This window comes from Chenopodium album, chromosome 10, assembly GCF_948465745.1.
Source record: "Chenopodium album chromosome 10, dcCheAlbu1.1, whole genome shotgun sequence".
Classification (NCBI taxonomy): Eukaryota; Viridiplantae; Streptophyta; class Magnoliopsida; order Caryophyllales; family Amaranthaceae; genus Chenopodium; species Chenopodium album.
In genome coordinates, this window is record NC_137843.1 from 16,094,081 (window position 1) to 16,117,166 (window position 23,086).

Here is a 23,086-nt window from a genome sequence, read left to right on the forward strand (position 1 = left end):
GTCAATTAGTAGTTTTGTAGTTTTTATTTTATCTTTGTAGGTAGACCAAACTGATTTGACTTGACTTTATAACCTTTTTTTTCTGGCACTGATATAGACAAATTCTATTTCAGGTAGGTCTTCCATATCATCTTCTTGAAAACAAAACTGTGATGAATGTATGGCCTCCACATCATAACAAAGATTATATGCATGAATTAAATTTTTTTTGAGCTCTTAAGAAAATACAAAATCTCAACAAAATGTTTTATGATATCGTTACAAAGTAATATTATTTATTTCCTAATTGTTGTTATTTGCACAATAACTTTGATCACCTATCTTGATAGGATATAAAATTGATTCATTTCCAAACATATGCATTATCTTTTTTTTTAAAGAAATTCAAAGTAATATTTGTATTAATATCTTTAAAATTGATTAAAATACATAAGGAAAAGATAAGTCACTAGCTTGGATACAAGATGGTAAAGCCTTGATGATATGATGCATATAAAAAGTTTAGATAAGTATACACAAAATAATATAAGCTTAGATAAATTTAGTCAAAATAATACTTCGTATAAGTTTAGACAAAATAATGTATATAAGGGAATATAATATTAGACAAATCAAATAAATCATACACATCTGTAAGGAATATTTTAAACATCAACTTTGAGCCCCACTGTGATCATGCATTTAAGCATGGTGGCGTTCAAAGGGAAGGAAGCTAGAGATAAAAGAGTCGCCAACAAGTTTTAAGAACTTGTAAACCGTTCGCCGGTGTGAAGGTTACACCCCATTCACGATCACGGAGATCGCTAACTCTATAATGGTCCGGAACCATGACTGGATATTCGGAGATGATGGTATGAATTCAACCTAAAAGAGATTGAACCCGCCCTAAACGACCTCTAGTTAATTCTTATGATATTCATGTGCGCTTTCCGATCAACACAAAATCAATAAATTGATCCAAGCATATTTAATCTACATTGGTTGATTATTAATGCACAAATAAATTTATTATTGGCGATCACTTAAATTAAAATCATATTAGCCTAAACCAAATTATTAATTATTATTAGGTGTGATTTCAAGTATAAATTCCCTTTTAATCCTGCAAGAAAGAGCGTGATCAAGCAGTAACAATAAACCATGAATTATCAGACAATGTATAATTATTGACACGACAATCATCATCATAATATATAATAATACCATCATAGTATAATTAGCAAGATCCTAGGCATGATACTAAACAAATTAATAACAAACCCTAGCATGTCACTAAATAATAAAGATCAAGCTTTTATCCTAAACATGATACTAGAAATCAACATAATATTAGAAAACAAAATCAACATCCTAAACATGATACTAGAAATCATAAAAACATCCTAACATGATAATAAGAATTAAAATAATATTCTAAACATGATTTCCATATCAAAATAATAATTAAGTAATCAAATTACTCACTTTCGATCAAAACAATACATACATTAGTAACTTCAAGAAAGATTAAATCAAACAAATAAATCAAATAATAATTGAAATATAGATTTGGGACTAAACCCTCAGAATTATCAACCTTTCACATTGTAGGGAATATTTCAAGCCATTACCCCAAGCTTGAACCCCACTTTGATCATACAATTAAGCATGGTGGCGTCCAAAGGGAAGGAAGCTAGAGCAAAAGAGTCGCCAACAAGTTTTAGGAACTTGTAAACCGTTCACAAGGTGAAGATTACACCCCTTAACGATCCAGGAGATCGTCAACTCCAAAAGGTCTTGAACCAAATAGGGTTCGGGGATGAAGGTACAAATCCAACCTAAAAGAGATTGAACCTGCCCTAAATAGGCCTCTACTTCATTCTTCTCATATTCATGTGCGCTTTCTGACTAACATGCAAACAATAGATTAACCCTAAACCTGTTTATCTATGTTGGTTGAATTTAATGCACAAGCAAAACTATTATTGGTGATCACTTGGATTATAATCATATTAGCCTAAACAAGATTATTAATTATCTTATTAAGCGTGATTACAAGTCCAAATTCCCTTTAAACCTGCAAGAGAGGGCGTGATCAAGCAATAACAATAATAATCATCAAGCAACATAATAACCACAATAATCATAATTATCATAATCATAATAACAATCATGTTAAAGCTAAAGCATAATAATAGCAAGATCCTGACATGATACTAACAAGATTAATAACAAACCCTAGCATGTCACTAAGCAATAAAAATCAAAGCTTTATCCCTAACATGATACTAACATGCTATTGATATAATATTAGAAAGCATAGGAAGCATCGCAGGAATCATAATAAGCATATTTGATATTATAACCTTTTCCCTAAACATGATACTAGAAAGAAATAATAACATCCTAACATGATACTAGGAATCTAACAAATTTAAACATGCTTTCTACAAGAATAGAGCAATAAGATTACATACTTTGATGCCTCGTACCTCTTTCTAATAACAAAATACACGTGTTAGTAACTTCAAGGAAAATAATAAATCAAACAATCAAATCAAATAATTGAAATAGAGATTTGGGACTAAACCCTCAGAAATTATAACCTTTCACGTCTAGGGCGAAGGCAACTTCGAATTCGGCTAGGTGTGTCAAGATCTTGTGAATGCGGAATTTTGTAAGAGGGATGGCTTAGAAAAAGAATAGAGAAAGCTTCTAGCTTTAGAGAGAGAAAGATGATTGTTGGCGATTGTAGATTGTTGATGAATAAAAACGGAGGTTCAGGACCCTATTTATAAGAAAACAGTCCGGAAATAGGTAGAATTTGATAAGGAATAAAACTCCACGCTATCGCTGCAAAACCGACCTTGTCGCCAAACGACAGGATCTGTCGCGTGGCGACAAGGCCTGTTGCGTGGCGACAGGCCTGTGGTCTGGCGACAACCTGGATTTCTACGCGCTTTCAAAACGGAGTCCAAAAATGAATCAAAATCAATTTGTAAAGTCCGTATGAAACTGAAATCGTATTTTTCATAAAATAATATTTTATTCCAAACAAAACTTTATCAAAATATAATTATTAATTCTAATTCTATTAGGATTAAAGAGAACCCTCTAGAGAATTCTAGAAGACTATAATCAATTCTAATAACTTTAGGAATAATAATTAACATTGGGCCCTCCCCTAGATCATTGGGCTGCATGTAAAGATCAAACAGGGCCCAGTTTAGTATCTTGGCCATAACTTCCTCATTATTCATCGGAATTGGGCTTATAATATATCGTTGGAAAGCTCTTTGCAAGCCCCATCCAACTACACTATTATTGGACCCTTGTCGTGGACCACACTAACTGGATTGGCTGTTTTCATAAAATAGAGTTGTTTTCGAAAACAGAAAGAAAGAATTTTAATAAAAACCAACCGCAACACTTGACCTCTCACACTTTCACCTCATTCGATAATCATTCGACGCAAAAGGTATTCATCACTGGGTTTGGTTTTGGGGAGACACATTTGGGTGTCTACACACGTCTAGGTCGAAGGCAACTTCGAGAAAGACTTGGAGTATTCAAGGCTCGTGAATGAGTAATGGTATTTGTTGAGAAAGTTTCAAAGGGTTATGTGTTTAGGATGCGTGGGATATGTTTAGGCTAAGGCTAAAAATCAAGAAAAGAGAGAGAAAGAATAAGCTTTAGCTTAGAGAGGGGATTAAGATGATAATTATATTGTTGGTGATCATGAGGAGTAAAATGTCCTCAGTTATATTGAAAAATGGGGAAAAAGAGTCAGAATCCGACTCGGAGTAAAACCGATCTCATCGCGAAACGATGGTTATAACACTGCTCGATGCTTATATCGTTTCGAGATATTAGCATCACATGCGATATTTCCATCGCCCAACGATGCTTTTAGAAAATCCGTACGAAATCCGACTTCCAATAAAATTGGGTTAGCCGTGTTTCCATACGGATTCCAATTTTATATGAATTAAAATCATTGAAAAACAAGTGTTTTATCCAATATAAATTCTTAGTATTTATTTTTTAAAAAACAAGATAAATTTGAACCTTCTAGAGGATTCTAGAAGCAAATAATAAATCTTAATGGATTTAGGACTCAAAACAAACTTCTAGAAGATTCTAGAAGCTTGTGATATATCCTAATGGGTTTAAAAATGAAGTTAAAGTTAATGGACTATCAACATGATCATTGGGCCGCAGGTAAGACTCGATTTGGGCCCATTGTAGTATTTTGGCCATAACTTCCTCGTTATAACTCGGATTTGGGCTTATAATATATCGTTGGAAAGTTCTTTTCAAACCTCATCCAAATACACAATCAATGGACCCAGATAATGGACCAAAATAAACTGGTTTGGATGTTTTTATAAATTAGACACTAAATAAATGATTTTAAAGAAACGGAATATATGATTTTGGCTTTAAATATTTAAGGAAATGTTAGGAGGGGTCAAGGTTAAGGGAAATTCACGAGACTCTTCAACACTTCACCTAACTCGATAATAAAAAACGCAAAAGGTACTCATCACTGGGTTTGGTTTTTGGGGAGACACAATCAGATGTCTACACCATCATACTTAGCTAAACCATACAATTTGAATATTATATTGACTAAAGAAATGTTAATGAACCTTCTTGATATAATCATGTTTTTTTTTTAGTTTGCATTGCTCTATTCACCGAAGCTTAGCTCCGGCAACATCTGGATCCGACCCAGGTTGCACACCTTGGCTTATGGTGGGTGGGTCTCCCAACAAGAGTGTTCTGCATTCGCTGACGCTCGAACTCGAGACCTCCCTTAAGAGACATCAAGTTGCTTACCACTTGAGCCAACTCTTGTTGGTTTTGTTATAATCATGTGCCATAACATTTTACTTAATTTTGTCTATCCATTTTTTGAAGAAAATAAAATAAGTTTAATGATGTGCATAATTATTCCAATAATTATGTAACACGTGTATAAATTAAATATATTTTGAAAAAAGGTAATTATGTATCGATTTCTAAGACACTTTACTCATGACTCATGATGTCGTATGTGTGGACATGTAGAAGAGAATATAGATCATATACTTAGGTTTTGTCCAGCAGCTTGGATCATTTGGCATAAGTTTGGAGTTAGTTTATTTGCAGGGGCAACAAGGTTAGTTTGATTTCAAGACTTGGTTGATATTTAATCTAGACCATGATAAGAATCTAGAAATTGAAGATTGGCCTCTCATCTTTGCGATTTCTTTACTAGTAGAAAAAGTAAATGGCAAGCGGTTCAAAGCCTTAATGGGAAGCGGTTTTTAAATCGCTCCGGCTTGGGGGGCTTCCCATTGCCCATTTAAATGGCAAGCGGTTCAAACCTTTTCCCATTTAAGGTATTGGGAAGCAATTTTGGCGCCAAACCGCTTCCCATTATGCCTATAAAAATTTTTAAAAAATTTTGGTTTTTTCACTTAAATTGATACACAAACTAAACATATGTATAAACATTAATATTTTCATTAATTAATTGTTCTAATATTACATTTTCATCAAAAAAAAAAATTAATAATAAAATCAATTAAACTTGTTGCTGCTCTCGTTCCATCAGCAGTCCAACAGCCACCACCCATGCGCACCACCAATTAAACCACCTGCACAAACCATTAAAATTAGATCTGGAATTAAGTTTTTAAAAATATAAAAATGAAATTTAATATGCCAAACATGCACAAACTTTAGGAAAAAAAATAAATTGCGCTAATCCAAACAATAAATTGAAAAAATAAACAACAATAATCAACTTTATTTCAAATCTTAAATTAAAAACAACAAAAGTTTTGCAAACTTAGGATGAATTAGATCTAAATTCTTACCTTAATTAAAATTAGATCTAAAAACGATGGTGGGTGCTTGGTGTTGTTGTTGGTGTTGTGCTGTTGCTCGGTGGTGCTCGGTTGTTGTTGCTCGGTGGTGCTCAAAGTGGTGCTCGGTGGAGGTGTTAAAAAACTACAAAAAAAATCGCTCGGTGGGTTGTTGTGAAGGATTTATGTCTTCGTCGTGTGCAATTACTAGATATATAAATGGATCAAAATATGAAGATAATTAAGTTCGGACATTTGGGTTGTCGTTTTATCATAGCTAGAGGTACTAACGATCTTTGGGCTAGTAAAATAGCCCAAAGCCCAATTGGACAGATATTGGACAGATCCTATAAGGTCACACAAAGAGTCTAGATCGGGCATGAGAGGACAAGGCCCATGATGGGCCTTATCCTCTAGTATGGCCGGCCATATGAAGTAAGTTTGAGGGTTTTGGGCTTCCTAACCCTAGTCTAATTGTAATATGACTATAAATAGACTAGGTGCCTAGGGTTTGCTAAGAAGTATGAAATTATCTGATTAGTGTGATCAAACCCTAATTAGCAAACACGAGACCAACCCCCTCTCACACTCCTCTCTCTCACGGCTCTCTCCTCCTCCCTTAGCGCCAGTGTGGTGGTTTGTGGTGGTGGTAGATCGTGGTGGTTGGTTAGTCCAATAAAGGTGGTGATCGCGGTTTTCCTCAATCACTCGACCAATCTAGTATTGGTGGACGGCTCGTTCGAAGCTCGTGGACTAAGTAGAGGAGCAACGCTTGGGGCTCTATTCTCTCCCTGATTTGTCAATCAAATTGCTACGTGGAATTCACGCTTCAAAGGTATGATTATGTATCTTGTGTGTTATGCATGTGTTCTTGGGATTAGGTACTTTTATGAATATGATTCATGATTTTCCGTTGCGTAGTACCTATAAACTCCTACATGTTGTGGGCTGCTCGGTGGGTGTCGGCTTGTCGGCTTCAGTGGTTGATGTGGTCGGTGATAAGAGGAGAGAGGAAAGAAGGGAGGCTTGAGAAAGGAGATGAGAGAAGAAAGAGAAGGAGATGGAGAAAGGAGAGGACATGAGAATGGAGGGGAGAGAGGAGAGAAAAGTGAGGCGTGAAAACTGAGAAATGAGAGGAGAGAGAAGAAGGAGGCACGAGATGGGATTTTAATTTTTTAGGGTTTTTTTAGCAAATGGGAAGCGGTTCTATGTTCAAACTGCTTCCAATTACAATATTTGGGAGCGGTTCACCCAAAACTGCTTCCCATTTGTATGTTTCAGTTTTTTTTTTTTTAAAAAAAGTGAGTTTATGTGGGTTTTTGAAAGCGGAATTCAATAACCGCTTTCCATTTGGGGCTTCCCAATTGTATTTTTCTTCTAGTGCTTGTTGGTGGTTGTGGGGATGGCAAAATAAAAGAAGCTTCCCTTGAGAAGTGGAAATTCCTCTTGACCAAACTAGCTTTATCCTAGAAAGGGTTGGTGAGATTCAAAGAGAATTTGATCGAGGGATAACCTCCAAGATAGCTAAGAGGAAACGTGAAGAAGTCTATATACGTTGGATGGCACCCCTACCTGGCTGGGAGCGTCTTAATTTTGATGGGGCTGTCAAAGGAAACCCGGAGCTACTGGTGGAGGAGGGCTTATTCGTGGCCATCGAGGAGAATTATGTGAATCATATGCATTTAATTGTGGTGTCTGCTCTTGTACTCGTGTTAAGTTATTGGCTGCAATTCGTGGGTTGGTGATAGCTTGGAATGGGGGGCATCATAAAGTACAAGTTCTTATTGACTCGGAAGTAGTAGCTCGTTTGTTGGTGGATCCTACTCCAACCAACTCTCCTTTTATTCATTTAATCTAAAAGTGCAAGTCCTTGATCATGCGAGATGGTTGAGAAATCACTATTGGTCACTGTTACAAAGAAGCAAATAGGGCAGCTGATTGGTTGGCTAATTTTGGCGTTCTCTCGGAACAAAAGTTGATTCTCTTTGAGGCGGTACGGTCTCGGTGGATCTTCGTGCCGTTTTATTGAAGGACTTGAGGGGAGTGGCGTATCCTAGGATGATTCCGGATAATAAATCCTAGTATGCTTTACTAGGATAGGTCTTAGTTTTATTTTCTACTTGTTTGTTTGTTTTAGCTTTCGGTTTTTCTTTCTTGTAGTTCCTAGCTTTGTTTTTTTTGGGCCTTGTCCCTCGAGTGCATATAGGCGCATAACACCTATTTGTTAGGCATGTATATAGGAGAGTATTATGGGGTTTTAATTTTTTTTCATTTGATGTTTTTTGTTTAGTGGTACATTTTTATGTACTATTATGCATGTATAATGTACCATTAAAGTATAAGTTGTCTTAATAATACTTTTTGTGTACTATTATGCAAGTGGTGGTAGTTTTTGCTATCGTATGTCATTAGTGCTGTCAAATTTCAAACCGAAACCGTTTAACTGCCCGAAACCGACCGACCCAAATGAGAACCGAACCGATTAAAAACCGATTTTTTTGAAACTGAAAACCGACCCGAACCGTATTTTAGTAAACCCGAAACCGAATCGACCCGAATAATGTTAAACCGTATAAGAACCGAACCCGTTAACAAACCGAACCAAATATAAACCGAACTGAAAGAAAACCGAACCGAAAAAGAACCGAACCGTATCTAACCCGAAATCGGTTCCAACCCGAAACCGTTTAAACTGGCAAAAAAACCGCTTACACCGAACCGTTAGCAAAATGCTACCCGTTTGCACCGAACCATTTAAAAACCAAACTGTTTGTAAACCGAACTGGTTATAAACCGAACCGTTTATGAACCAAACCGCTTTTAAATCGAACCGTTTACAAACTTTTTTATATAATTAAATGGATTTTTTTTTTGACGGGAATATAATTAAATGGATTAAATATTAGAAATCTTAGAATATTTTTTTTAAAATAGCAAGGCAAATCATTCATTAAGGATAATCAGTGTTCACAAACAAGAGCAAAACAAGCAGGCTCAGGCCCTGCCTCAAACTATTAGCAACACTACTGCCTCTAGTCATGGATATAAATTATTAAATAAGAAGCATATAATAACCTAATTGTAAACACAATAATACATTAATACACTAACTCTTATAATCTACTTCGTAATAAACTAGTAAGATCAGTATGACTAAACTTGAAACAGAACATAATATGTATTTATAAAATCAATGAGAATTTGTTTAGAATATGATGCCTAAATAGTAAATATGAAATGATTCGCGACTTTATATAAAACTTGTGAATACAAAAGGTTAACAAGTACTATCAAATTTCAAACCAAAACCATTTAACTGCCCGAATCCAAACAACTCGATAAACAATTTATTTTTTGAAACCGAAAACCGACCCGAACCGTAATTTAGTAAACTTGAAATGGAACCGATATGAATAACGTTAAAGTGGTTAAACCATCGAAGAACCGAATCAGTTATAAACTGAACCGAAAAAGAACCGAACCAGTTATAAACTGAACCAAAAAAGAACCGAACTATTTCTATCCCGAAACCGTTTCCAACCCGAAACTGTTTGAACCGGGATAAAAACCGTTACACTGCACCGTTAACAAACCGCAACCCGTCTGCACCGAACCGTTTACTACCCGGACTGTTTACAACCCGAACCGAATTAAAACCGCTTAAGAATAAACCGAAACCGAATCGAACCAATAACTATTTAAACCGAACCAAAACTGACCCGTGAGACAATTAAACCGATTCCAAACCGACCCGATTGAAGACCGAACCGATTTCAAACCGAACCGAAACCGAACTGTCAAACCGTTTTGACAATGCTATATGTCATTGATTAGTTTTTCCTAAAATATTTACCACTCGTCACCTATCATATATATAGTAGTACATTTTATCATCCTATTTGTTTCTATAGTATATAGCCTATAGTTATTCTTGTCCTTCGGCTTCACAAAAAAAACATAAAAAATAAAAAAATAAAAAATGTGTCAACTCAATTGAGTCTAAATGTCTAATGGATGATGAATAGAATCCAGTATTCACCATTGTCCGTAAAAGTTAGTTATGGACAAACCGGGAGTGAACAAAAACAGACCAGAATTTTATTATTGTTTTTGCTCGATTTAGAGAGGAAGCATCTGATCAGATTTGTGATGCAGCAAATTAGGAATAATACTTGTACCCCAATAAATCAAATTGTCTAAATAATTATTCATTCCTAAATTGTCCTAAATCTTGTTTTTCCATGCCCTAAACCCATAAACTAATTAATTATTTAAGGAGCAATCCAAAACCTTCATTTGATCTTGCATCAACCCCATTAAAGCTCTATGTGAGCATTTTGCATCTGATTTTGTATCAAAGTTTTGATTTTTAATAATGGCTGCTCCTGAAAATAAGGGTGTTGCAATTTCTGGGAATGAGAAAAATGGGTTTGATCCAATACCCAATACCCATGTTTCATTTGGGCAATTGTTGGATTTGGGTGTTATTAATGAATTTGGGCAATTATTGGGTGATTATAGCAGATTGGATGAAGACCTTTGGCTCTGTGATCATGAGGATGATGAATCAATGAATGCTTTGGATAGTGGCTATGAAGGGCTTAAATGTCAAATTATACCATCTGTAAGTATTTCAATTTTCACACTTTTGTGCTCACTTAATTTTATAAATTTTCTGATTACTGACATATATTAATTTCTGGTTAGTGTAATTTCTGTCAAAAAAATAAATAAAAAAAATTCTGGTTAGTGAAACCTTTGAATCAGTTCTGCTGCTTACATGTTGATAGTAATAAATCTAATAATGACATTTTTTATACATATATATAATGAGCTTATGTGTATTTTGATGTTGATTGAGTTAAGTTTCTGATTCTAGTGAGTAGTGATTGATCAAGTGTTAAGCATTTTCTTTCAAAAAAAAAAAGTGTTAAGTATTAAAAAATGTTGCACGATAAATTGAAGGTTTTATAGTGATAGTGTGATATTTGAGCCATGTTCTATCATTGGAACTTGGAAGAATGAGTTGAAAGGAACCTAAGCAGTAAGCACAATATGTCTGTTTGATGACATTGGCTAGTATCTTAAGTCCAACTCCAGATAATGAAAGGAATGTTTGGATTGTGTCACATCTAGTGAAAGAAAACATGAAAAAATTCCCGGGATTGAAGAGAAGTATCATAGAATCTTTATTTATGAAGAGTAGTGGGAAAGTCTGTGGAACGGTGTTGCAGTTGTTAGCTGTCAATGATATATTAGGGTAGGGTTGCATACTTGTGAAGTTACTTCTTGCCATATGAGAGGTGGATTGGGGACTAAGGATCATTTTGGATGATCAACTACTACTATTGAAAAGAAGCAATACATTTCTTGCTTCATTTGTTCCCGGTAGTTGGTAGAGTAGTAAGATTTGGAGGGTGATTAGTTTAATGTCAGATTAACCAACTTCTTCATCTTTTCTACTTCCACCTAAATATATATACCATGTATACCTTCTTTTGTGGTCAATTTATTTACTAGAACCTTTGTAATTAATTTATTTTATTAAATATCCTAATAGAGTAGCAAGATCTGAGTTGCACTCCATTGGCATTGTCTGGTAAAGAGAGTTTTACAAAGATGAGTTGATTTGACATTATAGAGGGTTAATTACATAAGTCTACTATTTTGGCTGTTTCGTAAATTACTTAACCCTTTAATTTCTTCAATTTTTAAAAAGTTAAATGAGCTGTCCAAGTTAGCTGGCTGTGAAATTTATGCTAAATGACCTCCATTTTGTCGTAAAGTTACTAAAAGTTACATCCCTGCATAATTTATCTCCCTATTCTAGAACTTATTTGTCATTTCACTTATTCAAGTAACAAAACTACTACTAGTTACTAGCTACTTTCACCAAATCTAATGCAACCAACTAGTCAAACCAGCCAAGGCAACTAGCTCTTAGCAACCACCAAACAGATACAATCTCAAAGGTGACTTTAAAAGGTTTATTCTGCATTCATGTACACCTTGTCTTCATTCACGTATTGATACACAATGAGTTTTCACATTAGTGTCTTTTTGTGATGCAGAGAATATGTATACGGCACCCCTTTCAAAATTACTTAGTTATATAAATATGGGATTGAATAAATATTTACCTGAAGCTGTTTGTTACATCAATTGAATGGTAGGGGTTGAGGAATTTTAAAAAGAAAATTTATTTAAGCAGTTACGGTGACGGAGTAGTTTTCCATTGTAATAGCAGTGGTCATCATAACTTTTGCTCTTGACATCTGCCAAAACTTATAATCAAATGAAGTTTTCTTCTTCCTATTTTTGTTAAATTCAGCTATTGTTATTGGAACACTAAACTTAGATTAATCTGTAAACTTAAAAGAGAAAGCAATAAAGATTAGAACTTTGAGGGAAGTTGGCTGCTATTTCATTGAATAAGGGTCGAAACTGGTAATAAGGTGACTTGAGGCCACTACTCTCTCCTGAGTACCTTGAGGGCATCACTCTCTCTCTCTACACACTAGTGATTACAATACTCAAGCTAACTAGCACACTCCTACCTCTCCTTTACTTATGTTTACATAATCAGCCAAAATGAGTAAGATGACAAAAAATGCAGCTGTCACAAAAATAGAGGCTGCTGCCAGCCTTCACAGCAGTCAAGGGCTGCTACTGATTTGGTGAGTGCTCCCCTGCCTCTGCCACATTCTTTTCACTCCTTGACAGTACTCTCCTCCTCCTTCGCTCATAAGTAATCCAGTCCTTACCCTTGTTACTCAAGACATTCGTTACATTCCCTCCCCCTAGAAGAGCCACCTTGTCAACGTTCATGGATCATTGATGCATCTTCCCATGTAGCTTCAAGTGCGGGCAGTCTTACCCACTGAATCAGCACTTCCAACCCCTTCGGTGTACCCTTAGTTTCCCTCACATCAAGCACCAATTCAGGCTCCACTATAAGCTCTAACTCTTCTGTCAATTGAGTTGGTATAGTTGGGTTGACCACCTGATTTCCCAGAGCTCTCTTCAGCTGTGAAACATGGAAAACAGGGTGTACACGACATGATTCAGGTAGCTCTAGTTTGTAGGCCACTTGCCCAATACGCTGCACTATCTTATATGGCCCATAAAAACGAGGAGAGAGTTTCTCATTAGGCCTCTTTGCGAGTGATCTTTGTCTATATGGTTGTAACTTCAAGTAAACTAAATCACCCACTTGAAACTCCTCTTCTCTCCTTCTCAAGTCAGCGTTGGTCTTCATTCTTTGCTGGGCTCAGAGAAGATTCATGTGTAAATCATCTAAGATCCAATCTCTCTCTTGCAACCACTCGTCCAAGCTATCCACCGGAGTTTGGCCTTTGCCCACCTTAAGTAATTTCAGGGGATCCCTTCCATATACTACTCGGAATGGGGTGAATCCAGTAGACTCATGATATGCGGTGTTGTATGCATATTCAGCCCAATGTAGCCATGTTACCCAAATCTTTGGTTGCCCATTCACGAAGCACCGCAAGTAAGTCTCTAAGGTTTTGTTGACAACCTCAGTTTGGCCGTCTGTTTGAGGGTGGTACGCGGTACTTCGCCTGAGATCCGTGCCCTGCAACTTAAACAATTCACGCCAAAATATACTCATAAATACACGATCTCGATCGGACACAATAGAGTTAGGGAATCCATGTAGTTTTACCACTTCCTTGACAAAAGTGGCTGCCACCGTAGCAGCACTGTAAGGGTGTTTTAGACCGACGAAGTGGGCATATTTCGAAAGTCTATCGACCACCACCAAGATCGAATTCATACCCTTGGACTTGGGAAGGCCCTCTATAAAGTCCATCGATATATCCTCCCATATGGCATCGGGGATTGGCAACGGTTGGAGAAGTCCTGCTGGTTGCAATTGAGAGTGTTTCGCTTGTTGGCAGACCGCACATTGCCTCACATGAGCCCCAATGTCCTTCCTCATCCCAATCCAATACCATTCCGAAGCGATTCGTAGATAGGTCTTTGTCTCTCCTTGGTGGCCCCCTATGGGGCTGTCATGGTACTCCCTTAAGAGTGTGGGAATTAACTTGGATTGCTTTGGTACAGCCACCCTCCCCTTAAACATCAGTCTTCCTCCTTCCAGAGTGAAACCCGCGTATCCCCCCTTGACCTGAGACTAAGGCTGCTGTAATTTTACCCAATAGTGGGTCGGCCTTGACCTCTTTGTCCAGTTTCTCCCACACTATGCCTTGCACAGAAACCAGGGCAGCCAGTGGCGGATCTAGGATTTTCAACAAAGGGGGGGCACCAATATCTACTAACATAAAAGGATATAGACGAATTTTTTTTTTTTTTTTTAAAAAAAACTTCTATTCATAGAGGTAAATTCATAATGTAATAAAAAATTTCGATTATAACAAAGTTTTACTTAAAAAGTTACAATTGTTCTCGTCGAGTTTTCATATTTTGGAATCGGTTTACAATAGCATCTATGCTTACATTCAAAAACAAATCTTTTTCTAGACTAGTAACCAAACAATCATTCAACAACTTATCTCCCATGCTATTGCGCAATTTGCTTTTAATTTGAGTCATTCCTGAAAAAGCTCTTTCAACACTTGCTGTCGCCACAGGGAGAAGCAACACTAACTTCTAAAGCAGGTATACTATCAGATGAGTTTCATTCTTTTGTGTCTCAACAAGTTTCATGGAAAGCTCATTAAGGTTCTTCAAATTCAAAAATCTCTCATCACTTTTTATATCCACAATAAAAATTTTAAGTGAATCTTCCATAAAAGAATTTCAACACTCGAAAATTCATTGGGATAAAATTTAGCAAGTCGGATCAATTTGTTAATGTCAAAAGAAGAAAATTGGTTAATGGGATTGAAGCAAGACATGCATATAAGTAATTCCTTACTTACCTCATCAAATCGATAATCAAGTTCTTGCAATTGTAGATCAATGACACTTAGAAAAACTTCAACTCGAAAATGGTGAAGATTAGTCACTTGTGGCCTACCACCACGAAATTGTCGCCTCCCTGGGACAACATACTTTTCCTCCATGTTAGGAATTTCAATGTCATACTTAACCATAAATGTGGTTACTTTTTCCATGTGAGAATCCCAACCATCATCTCGTAACTCTTGTAAATGTCTCTTAGTTATCAACCATTGTCATTGCATTCACAATATCTTGATCACTTTTTTGTAATGCCATGTTCAACTCTTTTGTAATAGAAAATATACTCTTCATCAAATGTGCCACAAAGATAAAATCAAATGTCATCAATAAGTGAGTAAGTGACTCAGCTTTATTCCTATAAACACGATCAGAAATAGCACCAATGTCATCAAGTGACTCAAGAATCGTGGGATACATATTAAGCACATTCAAAATGGTTCTAAAGTGAGAACCCCAACGAGTATCGCCGGGTCTACTCAAGCTACGCTCTTGATTTAAACCAGTTCCCGATTTAAGTTCACCTAAAGTTAGTGCCTCCGCAACATGTTCAGCCTGTTTTTGTTGAAGAAATTCTTTTCTCTTAGGTGAACCACCCACAAAATTCAATAATGGTGCAAGCACATCAACAAATAGCCACCCACAATCAACATTTTTCTTAGCTACGGCAACAAGAGTCAATTGGAGTTGATGGGCAAAACAATGAACAAAATATGCACATTCAGATTCACTTTTAATTAAAGTTTTAAGGCCGTTAATTTCACCTTGCATATTGCTGGCACCATCATAACCTTGACCACGAACTCTAGAAAAAGTGAGAGAATGCTCCATAAGTAAAGATTCTATTGTAGCTTTTAGTGTCAGAGATTTGGTATCAGCAACATGGATAATACCAAGAAAGCGCTCAGTAACCTCTCCTCTTTTATTTATGTATCGCAAACAAAGAGCCATTTGTTCTTTATCAGATATATCAGCAGACTCATCAGCAAGAATAGCAAAAAAATCACTTCCCAATTCATCAATTATTGCTTTGGTTGTTTCTTTTGCACAAGCATTAATGATGTCTTTTTTAATACTAGGAGATGTCATTTGAGAGTTTCCCGGAGCATTTTCAAGAACTACTTGCCGAAAATCAAAATTTTCAGTTGTAAGAAATTTAAGAAGTTCTAAAAAATTACCTCGATTCGACGAAGACTCACTTTCATCATGACCACGTTGGGGTAACCCTTGAAGTAATAACCACCTCAAACACTTAATAGAAGCTTGTAGTCTCTTTCGATACTTACTCATAGTATCCTCAGTTTGCTTAGATAAACCAGATGCAATGGAACCCTTCTGATTTTTAAAAGCATTTAAATTCCCCATAGCTTTATTGTGGGCACTCATATGTCCTCCAATATGCTTATCATGTGCATCTGTATTATTCCAAGCTCTAAATCCACCCTTTACAAAAGCATCTCCACCCTGTGAATTTTCATTCTTGAATAAATAGTAAGGAAAACAAAACGCTGCATCCTTTTCAACACTATACTCAAGCCAAGATTTATACTTTTTAAACCAATTAGGGTTAAAACGACGCATTTTCAGCCCAAAAGGTCTTTGAGGAAATTCATAGTCTTTAGGCTGGCAAAGTTTTCTTTGAATATATGCTCTCCTAACAAGATCCCTGTCATCTGGATGAAACTCATATATCTTTTTTCTTAGTCCCGGATCACGAGGAAGATTTACAACATCAACCACAGTTAATCTTTCTTCATCATTTGGAGCTTCAGTCCTAGGATTTGAACTACCTCCTAAATTTTGAGGGCTATTTTCAGTTTCATGAGATGGAGGATTATCAATTGGTTTGAGAAATATTAGGTTGATTTGCTTGAGATTGGGGAGGATTAGGACTAGAGGTAGCACCAGATTCTTTATGAACTCTTTTTGAAAAAAAGCTTGTAATATCTCTTGTTTTTGTTCTCTTCATACTGTAATTTTAAATCAGTATAATTAGATTTTTTACAATTACTTTAACAAGATACAATTATTTTGTATAGATTTACAATTAATTGATAATCCCTCATTCCCTCAAACAAATTTACAATTTACTTATAGTAATAAAGTACCACCGTAACAAATTATTAATGTGCAATATTCAACATATTATATAATTCATATCAATTTCAATTATAAAGTTTATTAAAAATATCAACATTCAACAACCAAATCAAGGACAAAAATTAGAACATTAAAGAATAACAAAGGATAATAAGAAAGTAATTGACCTTATTTTGGTAGATGTGACACCCACAAACAAGAAACGATACAAAATTACACAAGAATTCGGCCAATTTTCACTTTCGTTGAAACCTAAAGGTTATAACTGTTGAATACGGAGTAGTTGCAAAGTACTCGTATTCTTTTACAGTTGGGGACTATTTGTTTTTTAGTGTAGTTGGGGTATTGGGGTTTGGGGATTTGTACGAGTAGTTGAATTTTGGGAAGTGGGAAAATTGGAAATATAAAATTTTAGGGGAATATGGGTTAGGTGTAGAATCCTAGAAGTAGTAGTATTCCTTGAAGTAATAGTATTCCTTTTTTTTTTTTAATTGTACTTTTAAGGTTTATTTATTATTATTTTTTATTTTTACTTTTTGTCAAATTGTTAGAGCCTCAAAGGAAACTTACTACTCTAATAGTCTAATGGGGATGTTCTGACGGGAGAATGTGGGGGCACGCTTATCATAATATTTTTTTTTTAAGGGTCAATCAGATATTTTTTAATAAAGGGGGGGGCACGTGCCACCCAGGACACTATCCTGTGTAGGTCCGCCATTGAGGAAAGCCATCTCTCCTTCCCAGCCGCCCCTCCGGGACAAGGCATCGGCCACACAATTACTAGCTCCCGGTTTAAATTGTACTTCAAAGTCGAAGCCCAACAATTTTCGCACCCATTTCTGGTAGTCGCCTCCTACTTCTCGCTGCTCCATTATGTATTTTAAACTTTGTTGGTCCGTTCTCACAATAAAGTGCCGGCCGAGTAAGTAGTGTCTCCACTTGACTATAGCAAGGCAAATCGCCATGAGTTCTTTCTCGTAAGTGGTCTTGGCTTGGGATCGTGGGCCCAACAGTTTGCTATAAAAAGCAATGGGCCTAGAATCTTGCATTAAAACAGCCCCTAAGCCATAGCCCGAGGCGTCGGCTTCCACCACAAAAGGCTTGCTAAAGTTTGGCATCACCAACACGGGAGCCGTCACCATGGCCGTCTTGAGCTGCTCTAGGGCCTCCGTAGCTTTGATGGTCCACCTGAAATTATCCTTTTTTGGGCATACCCTTTGATAAACTTACGGTAGTACCCAGTCAAACCCAAAAATCCTCGCAACTCCTTCAAGTTCTTGGGCACCGGCCACTCTACCATGGCCTTGACTTTCTCCAAGTCGACGGACACTCCTTCTTGGGAAACCACATGACCCAAATACGCTACTTTTGGTTGTCCGAATTCACACTTCTTAAAATTCACAACCAAATTTTGTTCCTTGAGCACCCTTAACACATCCCTCATGTGCTCCACATGACTTTCCTTGCTAGGGCTATATATCAATATATCGTCGAAGAACACTAAGACATATTTCCTTAGGTAGGGTCGGAACACCTCATTCATAAAGGCTTGGAAAGTAGCGGGGGCGTTGGTGAGTCCAAAGGGCACCACCAAAAACTCGTAATGCCCTTTGTGGGTGCGAAATGCGGTTTGTGTGTGTTTTCCTTCCTCACTAAAATCTGGTGATAGACTGATTTAAGGTGAGAAAATGGAGGCTCCACTAAGCTCGTCCAACAGCTCATCGATGATGGGAATGGGGTATTTATCTGGAATGGTTTCGCGATTGAGAGCCCGGTAATCCACACAAAATTGCCACGAGCCATCTTTTTTTTTAACCAACAAAATCGGACTCGAAAAGGGACTAATGGACAGCTTGATGATTCCGGCGGTTAACATTTCCCGAATCATCTTCTCGATTTCGTCCTTCTAAAACTGAGGATACCGGTTGGGCCTTACGCTCACCGGATTACTTCCTTCCTTTAATACTATTGCGTGCTCGTGACCCCGCTTAGGTGGCAATCCTTTACGTTCGGAAAGCACCTCCTGAAACTGTTCCAAAACTCCCTCCAGCCACTCTGGCATGGCGACAGCTTCCCCCTTCAGTTTCTGCTCTTCCCCCTCCTCTCCGATTTGGTTGATTTCCACCCAAAGTCCACCTCCTTCATGCCTCAGGGCCCTAATCATGGCCTTGAGAGACACCTTGGAGCGCTCCAATGCCGGGTTTCCTACCAACGTTACATTCTGGTCACCCACCTTGAAACTCATTATGTGGGTTTTCCAATTATGGGCGACTGGGCCGAGCTTTTCCAGCCATTCAATCCCCAAAATCAGATCGGCGTTCCCTAGCTGGAGTGGCAGGAAATTGTCCACCACGACGAAGCCGTCTTTGAGTACCACTCGCACCCCCGTACACCGACCCTTCCCCCAAATCAAATTGTCGTTGCCCAGGGACACCCCGAACTCGCGGCTGCCCTCCACCGGAACTCCCACCTCTGCTACTAGCACGTCGGAAATGAAGTTGTGTGTGGCCCCTGGGTCCACCAGGATGACCACCGACTTCGGTCCCACCCTCCCTTCTAGCTTCATAGTGTGAGGGTTGGAAATTCCCACCAGTGAGCACAACGAAACTCCAGATGTTAGCTCTTCGTTGCTCGAATCTGAATTCGGCGGTTTGGAAAGGCCCTCGCCGGCGTCCGCCGCGCCGCCTAGAAAGAGGACACTCAGCTCCCTGTTCTTGCACCGATGGCCGACACTCCACCGCTCGTCGCATCGGAAGCAGAGGCCTTTGGCCTTCCTCTCCTGATGTTCGAAATCGGTTAGCCATCGCGGCTCACCGGACCTCGCTGTGGATTGCGTGGTTGATTTGGGAAAGTTAACAGAGGCTTGGGACTCAGTGGGGGCCTTTAGCCACCCTTTGAAGGACGATGTGGTCTGTTGGGTTGGGGTCCCGTATGTGTTTATGAGGCCTGGCCCAACAGATGATTTCGACCCACTTCCACTTGCCACGGGTTTACCAGATCCAAAGTAGCTGGATCCCTTTTTTAAAACACCCACCCGATTCCTTTCTTCGACCCAACCCGCGATTTCCATAGCCTGCTCCAAATTAAACAGGTTCATTAACCTCACATCCGCTTTAATATCCTCTTTGAGCCCGTTGATGAAATGACCCAGCATTATAGTCTCTGGAATGTCCTCTAACGGCACAGAAAGTTCAATGAACTTCTTCCGATATTCGCTGACGGTGGTTTCTTGAGTCGCCGCCAACCACTGTTCGTGGAGGCTTCCGGCGTGCGTCGGCCGGAACTGGCGCAACACCCTCACCTTCATGCTCTCCCAATTAGGCATAGGTCGCCTTCGGTTTTCCCACTGGAACCACCGCAAGGCGTCGCCTTCCATGGATCCAACGGTGGCTTGCAGCTTCTGGTCCTCCATGAGTTGGTAATGAAGGAAGTACTTCTCCCCTTTTAATGTCCACCCATCAGGGGGTTTGTTCCCTCGAAGAGAGGCATATCCATCTTCCTCGGTTTCCACCGGTGGTCGCCGCCGCCGTTCTGCTCGTTCCAGTTTCTCATTCCTGGAGTAAACCCTTGCTCGTGATTCCTCTGATTTACCAAGTTGCGAAGCTCCTCAAAGAACTGAGCTTGGGTGGTGGTATTCACCGTCATCTGGGCCTCTTGCTGCCTACGGAATAACTCAAACCGTCCTTCCAGCTTTTGCACCGCTTCATTTAAGGATTTCTGAAGGGATTCTTCCTGCGCCTTCAAAGTTGCCTCCATCGTCTCCATCTGTTTCTGCACGCCGGCCATTTCTTCATCCAGAGCGTCACACCTCTGGGTGGCAGAAGTAACCATTTTTTTTTTTTTTTAATAATAAAGGCCGGGAGGGTTAGTGGCGGTTTCCGGCACCGGTGGTCGCAGGACCGCCACTCTGATACCACTTGGAACACTAAACTTAGATTAATCTGTAAACTTAAAAGAGAAAGCAATAAAGATTAGAACTTTGAGGGAAGTTGGCTGCTATTTCATTGAATAATGGTCGAAACTGGTAATAAGGTGACTTGAGGCCACTACTCTCTCCTGAGTACCTTGAGGGCACCACTCTCTCTCTACACACTAGTGATTACAATACTCAAGCTAACTAGCACACTCCTACCTCCCCTTTACTTATATTTACATAATCAGCCAAAAAGAGTAAGATGACAAAAAATGCAGCTGTCACAAAAATAGAGGCTGCTGTCAGCCTTCACAGCAGTCAAGGGCTGCTACTGATTTGGTGAGTGCTCCCCTGCCTCTGCCACATTCTTTTCATTCGTTGACAGTACTCTCTTCCTCCTTCGCTCATAAGTAATCCAGTCCTTACCCTTGTTACTCAAGACATTCGTTACAGTTATCTTTGGCTTAAAGCTTGGTTGTTTGGCCTTGTATCTGTTTGTTTCATGTCCTGCTTGCTCAGTTTACTAAACATAATGATCAGATTTGGGCCATTCTTTGTTCTACAACATGTTTTGATTAGTTGAAAGTTTCCAGTGGTAAAGTTTTGTGATGTGTTTTCTCTCTTTTTTTTTCTATCTCAGGATGAAACCATTGTTGATGTGAAGCAGCCATTAGAATATGTTGACAATGCTGTCTGTGAAGGAGGCATGTCACATGTGAAAGAAACTTCTACCTCCTTGAACAATTCATCTCAGAAAAATTCTCAGACGTCCAGTCCAATTTCAGTTTTCCAAACAGAGAGGCCATACACTGATGTCATGTCAGCAATGCGTGCTCAAAGCCAATGCCCCACTAAGAACAACTTTCCAGGAGGCCTTCAGTTTTTTGGCAGCACTATTTATACCAGACAACAGAATTCAGCGTGCCAATCTGAGTCAGAGTACTCAATGGAGTCTTCTCTATCAGATGAAACCGAAGAGTATATTCCATCCAAGCAGATGCGGACTAGGAAAATTAGTGATATACTCGATTCAGATTCTGACCCAGCAGTGAAGAAATGCATGCACTGCAAAACAACGGACACCCCGCAATGGAGGACAGGGCCGAGGGGACGAAAAACTCTATGCAATGCATGTGGAGTTCAGTATAAACATGGTAGGCTTTTTCCTGATTACCGTCCTTTAAAGAGTCCAGGATTTGATCCTTCTATACACTTTAATCTGCCCAAGAAAGTCCAGGAAATGAGAATGGGTAGCTCAAGTGAACAAGGTCCAAACCCTACTAAATCTAACAAAATCGAAGAAAGGAGGGTGGTTTACACAATTGAGAAGGGTCAAAACCTGACTCCCAAACCAAAGGAAGTTGAGGAGATAAGAATGAGTCACACCAGTGGGAGGGATCCAATTACTACTCCTAAAACCAAATCTCAACGCCCTTCTCTTGAATCTGATTCTGACGAGGAGTGGATCTTGGGTAACAATAAGAGGGACCAGAACCGTGCTCATAGAGCCAAGAAGTTTGAGAAATTGAGAGAGAAGGTTAGCAATGAGATTCAATCAGATTCTAGAGAAAGGAACCAAAACTCTGACTCTTATCTGAGTCTGAAACGTAAACTACCAAAACATGCGGGCAAGAAGTGCCTACACTGTGAATCAAAGGATACCCCACAATGGAGAGAGGGGCCTATGGGACGACATACACTTTGCAATGCCTGTGGTGTGCAATACAGAGCTGGTAGGCTATTTCCTGAGTACCGTCCTTTGAAAAGTCCTACCTATGATCCGTCGTTGCATTCCCATTTGCCCAAGCAAGTCCTGAAGATGAGAATGAGCAATGCTGAGAAATGTGCAACTTCTGGTAATCATGAAAAGCCAGCATGAGTTAAATCCAGGAAGCAATCTAAGCAATTTTCTGCCTTCATACCAAACACTAGATTAGGTTACAGATTCCCCCTGCTAGTTCCCTGCATGCCACAGCTTGTTCTCAGTGTCCCTTCTTCCCCGTTTTCCTCAATTTTTATGCACACATCACTGAGAGATAGGAATGGCTGTTGCTAAAAGTAGCTCAAGTTTGTGGGTTGAGCTATCTAATCAATAGGGAATAAAAATAGGAGGTAAAGAGTGTATGTATATTATGAACCACATAATTAGATATTTGGGTATGCATAGTTAGTGTATCTGGTAATCTGTCTCCTAATTATGTCATCCTCTTTAAAGAAGAACTATGAAGCAGTTTGTATTGTATTTTGGTATGAAGCAATTAATCTGACATCGACATTTTCTGAAATGAGAATGCAA

At 38.5% G+C, this 23,086-nt stretch overlaps 1 protein-coding gene across 1 annotated transcript; it reads left to right on the plus strand.

Moving 5' to 3' along the window:
- The first annotated feature begins 9,828 nt into the window (after positions 1-9,828).
- Positions 9,829-23,083, plus strand: LOC145563701 (uncharacterized). Its single transcript, XM_081624135.1, has 2 exons — positions 9,829-10,458; positions 21,431-23,083. Exons 1-2 carry the CDS (start codon positions 10,210-10,212, stop codon positions 22,667-22,669), a joined length of 1,488 nt encoding a protein of 495 aa, XP_081480261.1. The 5' UTR covers positions 9,829-10,209; the 3' UTR covers positions 22,670-23,083.
- Positions 23,084-23,086: the final 3 nt, after the last annotated feature.